The sequence below is a fragment of the Arvicola amphibius genome, chromosome 6 (genome assembly GCF_903992535.2).
Source record: "Arvicola amphibius chromosome 6, mArvAmp1.2, whole genome shotgun sequence".
Classification (NCBI taxonomy): Eukaryota; Metazoa; Chordata; class Mammalia; order Rodentia; family Cricetidae; genus Arvicola; species Arvicola amphibius.
In genome coordinates, this window is record NC_052052.2 from 29,582,650 (window position 1) to 29,587,738 (window position 5,089).

General features: G+C 44.9%; 1 protein-coding gene across 1 annotated transcript; it reads left to right on the top strand.

Annotated features, from left to right (window-relative positions):
- Positions 1 to 257: 257 nt before the first annotated feature.
- Tmco2 (transmembrane and coiled-coil domains 2) lies at positions 258 to 4,496 on the top strand. Its single transcript, XM_038332495.1, is given in 5 exon segments — positions 258 to 386; positions 388 to 501; positions 4,178 to 4,358; positions 4,361 to 4,399; positions 4,402 to 4,496. Coding segments are annotated over 5 exon segments (558 nt in total).
- Positions 4,497 to 5,089: the final 593 nt, after the last annotated feature.

Genomic DNA, 5,089 nt, shown 5'->3' on the forward strand with positions numbered 1-5,089 from the left:
GATGGTGCGATGAGGGGACTGCTATGCCAGAACCAAGACGAGCTAAAGGCCAGAGAAAACAGTATGGATGAACTGAAAACTGCTGCCTGCTTGCTCTTGAGTGAGAAGGGTCATTGGTGATCCTGCTGAGCGGTGACATCACAAAGCATAGCTCACAATGGCTCCAGAACCCCTGAACTCCCTGAGCACTTGCCCTAACTCCTGGCTAGATTCCTGAAGCCTTTGCACATGTAGTTCCTGCAGCTGCCATTTTAAAAATGCCAATATCTCCAACGGCAACTTCTTCCTGGGACAACCTCTTAAATGCTCTTGCTCGCAGCTCGATATGGAATTGGTTACAAGCACTTTTGTGGGGGAGACTAGTGTGCCTCAAGCCAACAAATTTGGGGGGTACTCGATAATCTCGCGCCAGCAGTGCAAATCATCCTAGGGATCTGTTTTTTGATTTTGTTGGCAATTGGATTATTTTCCTTATGGAAACGAAGCGTTCGATCAATCCAGGTTGTATTCGTAGAAAGTTAAGTTTTTTGTGTCTGGTGGGAGATGTGTTTGTTGGGTTTTGCTGTTCTAATACAGGGTGGTAGTTTAGGCTGGCCCTAAACTCACGGTAAAAACTTGTGGGCCTCCTGCTTCATTAAGTCCTTACCCCAAACTCTCACCCTGAGGGCTGACACACACCACAATTTCTGGCCAAAAAGTCAACTTTGGTTACTTCTCTTTCATATTGCTCCTGCTTAGTTTTGTAAGTTTATGTAAAGGATCAAGGAAGGGGAGAGGTTAGCTATTGTCTCTGCCTCTCAAATTGGTTGAAACTACACTTTCCTTAGGTGAAAAAGACAAGATCTCCTGAGTAAATTGGGAGTGTGGGGTCACAGAAGAGGGTAGAAGGGGAGAAGGGAGTGGAGAAAAATATCTAACTCAATAAAAACAATAAAGTAAAAAAGAAATAAACTTTCTTCCTTAAAGAGGAAGGGAGGGAGGGAGGGAAGGAGAGAAGGAGGGAGGGAGGGAGGGAGGAAGGAAAGAAGGAAGGAAAGAAAGAAGCTACACTATCTTTGAAAACCTCCACAATTAGGTTGTAAACATAAAATACTTTCTCACAATGGTGTTTGGCTTGTCTCTATTATAAAATAGGTTTTGGACAAGCTCATCATTTGATAAGTCATTTGGCTCAAACTTAGTTGATCACTTGTCTCTGAGAACATACCATGTTCATAGAATAAGCAGTGTGAGACAACCAGGTTCGTGTGTGTGTGTGTGTGTGTGTGTGTGTGTGTTATTCGTACTGCCATTTTTTCTGCTATTTCTCTTTAACTGGGAGAACTGTGTGAATTAGAGCATCCCGGTGTTCTCATCATTGTTTTAACAAGCTAAGCCCCAGAAACATACAGGGGCTGGTTTAGTGGGATGGAAATTTAACAGGCTTATTATAAGGAACGTTGGGAATGTGTGTAATTTTGTCTAACCTTTAGTAATAATCATAGCTCACCAGGCAGTGGCAGCACACGCCTTTAAAACGCAGCTGCTCGATCTCTGAGTTCTAGACCAGGCTCATCTACAGAGAGAGTTCCAGGACAGAGAAACCCTGTTGAAAAACAACAATAATAACAATGATAATTCATTCATAGCATGGTTCTCAGTGTTTTGGGAAGTCTGAATAACTCCATGAAATAGTTTGTTTTTCACATGACAAATGAGGAGAGTGAGGTACATGGAGGCTCAGTGGAAATTTAAGGAGGTAGAGTTTTGAAGAGGGCTTTTGTTTTGTTGTGTCAAGAAGAACCCCCGCACTTAGGCTGACCTCAGATTAGCTGGATAGTAAAAGCTAACAAGGCACTCCTAGCAAGCTCATTTCCCCCTTTCAAGTGTTTGAATTACAGTCATGAGGACTTTCTTTCTTTTGGTTTTTCGAGACAGAATTCCTCAGTAGCTATGGCGCCAATGCTGGAACTCACTCTGTGGACCAGGCTGGCCTCGAACTCAAGGACAGCTGCCCATCTCTGCCTCCTAAGTGCTGGGGTTAAGGCAGGTCTGTTTGGTTTGATAAGTATACAGAGAACTATTACTGGATCATTTCATAGCTTTTCTTTCTTTTCCAGTTAGGAATCATGACTGAATGCACATTCAAGTTTAACTTTGGAAAGCTCTGGCATAACAGGCAGGACAGGGATTATCACGGCCACTGTGGAAGTCGGGTAATTTAGTTGCTGCCCAGGTTCACATGGTTTTGTTAGAGCTTGGGAAGCTGGAGCTAGAACCCAATGTTTAGGATTTCAAACTTAATTTTTGTTCAAAGCTCATAAAATAGAATCCAACAAATAAACATGACTCATCAATACAAGATTGTGTGCGCACATCAACACATCTCAGTTACATCACGCTAGAGTGGAAGATAGCAACACAAACTTGGTTCGCGCAGTCAGAGAAATGAGCTTTCAGACTCTTGAACAGTGCAGGCAAAAGTATCAAAAACCGGAAATCAGCTGTAGCGACGCATAACTGTAATCCCATCATTTGGAAGGTGAGGGTAGGGTGACTGGAAATTAATACCAAGTTGGTAGGGCCAGCCTAGGATACATGAGACCCCATCTCTAAAAGAAAAGGAAGCAAAGGGAGCAATACAGCAGAATGAGTAAGCGTGTTGGGCTCAGGGGTCAGACTGCTTGGTAGACATTTTTGCGAACTCTCTGCTCTGTGAACGGAGATCACTCTCTGGACCTCTAGTTCAGTTCCCTTGTCTTAGTGGAATGCCTTATGGGGTTGTGGTGAGGTATACAGGAGATAGACTGGGTATCAAGCCTAACCCATACGAATTCATTAAGCAGTGTTATTGCTCTAAGGAAACCAGTGATGGTTTATTTTTAACCTACCAGGAATCTATTATAATAGGTTAAAGCAGTTTTTCCATGACCAGTGTCTCAGTTTGGGGAAGGGGCTATTGGCTGTGACGAGACAAACCATGACCAGAACAACCTGGGAGGAGAGGGGTTTATTTGGCTCATACTTCTACATCACAGTTCAATCATGGAAGTCAGGACAGGAACTCAAACAGGTTCAGGAACCTGGAGGCAGAAGCCGATACAGAAACCATGGAGGGTGCTGCTTACTGGCTTGGTCTTTATGGTTTTCTCAGCCTGCTTTCTTATAGAGCCCAGGACCGCCACCCCAGGGATGGCACCCACCCACAATAGGCTGGGCCCTCTCCTATCAAACCCCAACTAAGAAAATGACCTACAGGCTTGGCGACAGCTCCATTTTATGGAGGCATCTTCTCCATTGAGGTTCCCTCCTCTCAGATGACTTTAGCTTGTGTCAAGTTAACATAAAACTAGCCAGCACTATCAGAAAATCGACTTTTTAGACCTCTTTACTTGGGAGAATTCCTGGAATCCAGTCCTGGCTTTATCAGTTCCAGTCTGTGACATTGAACATTTACAAGCGTTCGCACTGGAAGGTGTGAACTAGTGGATGGGTTTTTCCTGCATGAAGAGTTAGCATGGAGCCCGCCACACAGTAACCAAACTTGAGCAAATGGAACTTTACTATCATGGCTTTTTTGTTGTTGTTTTTCCGAGACAGGATTTCTCTGTAGCTTTGGAGCCTGTCCTGGAACTAGCTCTTGTAGACCAGGCTGGTCTCGAACTCACAGAGATCCTCCTGCCTCTGCCTCCCGAGTGCTGGGATTAAAGGCGTGCGCCAACCACTGCCCGGCCTATTATCCTTTTATTTTCCTAAGTAGAAATCAAACCCCTACCACTCTGGTGATGGTGAACACAGATTAAAAGTAGGAGGGCTGGAGAGATGAACTTGGCAAGGTTAAGAGCACTGGGGTGCTCTCACGGAGGACCCAGTTTGATTCCCAGCACCTCCATAGCAGCTCACAACCACCTGTAACTCCAGTTCCAGAGAATCCCATACCCTCTTTGACCTCCTTGGGCACCAGCCAGGCATATTAAGTGCTATAATCTTATTACATGCAAGCAAAGAGCACTCATACACATTACAATGTCTCTAAAAAGATTAAAAGTCGGCGTGAAATGTTTTGTTAAGGAAAAGCTTGGTTTAGGAATGAGGGAATGCCGTTACTAGAAGACTATCAATCTGTTTTGGGGTGTGTAGTTGCCTGTGACTTTTCACTTGTTGTGGCCAAGTAATGCTTGTTTTGGTTTCATTTTAGAAAATAGTGGTGTTTGTGATCACTCTAACTCTACCAACTTTACAAAAAGGCTCAGATTTCTTTCAAGCTTTGCTAGCCAACCCAGAAGGAAGCGTTCGCCAGAATCAAGACAATAGTAATATCTTCCTGTCTTTGGGTCTGCAAGAGAAAATCTTGAAAAAGCTTCAGATGGTGGAGAACAAGTGAGAGACCTGGAGGGGATGATTGTCTCTCAGAAGCCCTCTGTAAGCGGGATTGCTCTTCTGAGCCCTACTGCAGCTGCTCCGACTGCCAGAGCCCCTTGCCCACATCAGGGTTTACTTCCACATCTGACATGTGATGGACTTCCAATCTTTTCCATAAAAGCACTGCTTCCCTCGTGTGGTGCAGTGGTGTATCAATAAAATAGAGAACTATATTGAAATTACCCAGCAAAGATCGGATACCCTCTTCTGCAGGGCCAGAGTCTACCTTGTGTGTGTTGGGTCATGGGGGGTTAATGATAGTTGAAAATGTCTCTGAGCATGGGGGCTGGGGCTTGCTAGGAAGTCATTTGCCTGGCACAGACAAGTATGCTGCTGATTCAGCAGGCTGGAGACCATAGAGTACTGCGAGATAGCCAGACTGGAGGGGAAGCAGATGTAGAAAGAAGGGGGGGGCACTCAGGGCTGTGACTATGAGGTCCATGCTGAAGACACTGGAGAAGATGTGACGTAAACCAGTCACAGTTTGAGGCCCATAGTGTGTGAACAGACTGCCCCGTGCTGGTCCCTGTCATAAGAAAAGTGTGCAGTCCGGGAACCCCTGGATTATTCAGAGGTGAGCAACGGGGAGAGTATTCATAAAGAAGGACATTGTGGACTTGTGTTTTCTAGGCAAGGTTTCACTAGGTAGCCCAGCATGGCCTGAAACTCTGTGTGTGTGTGTGTGTGT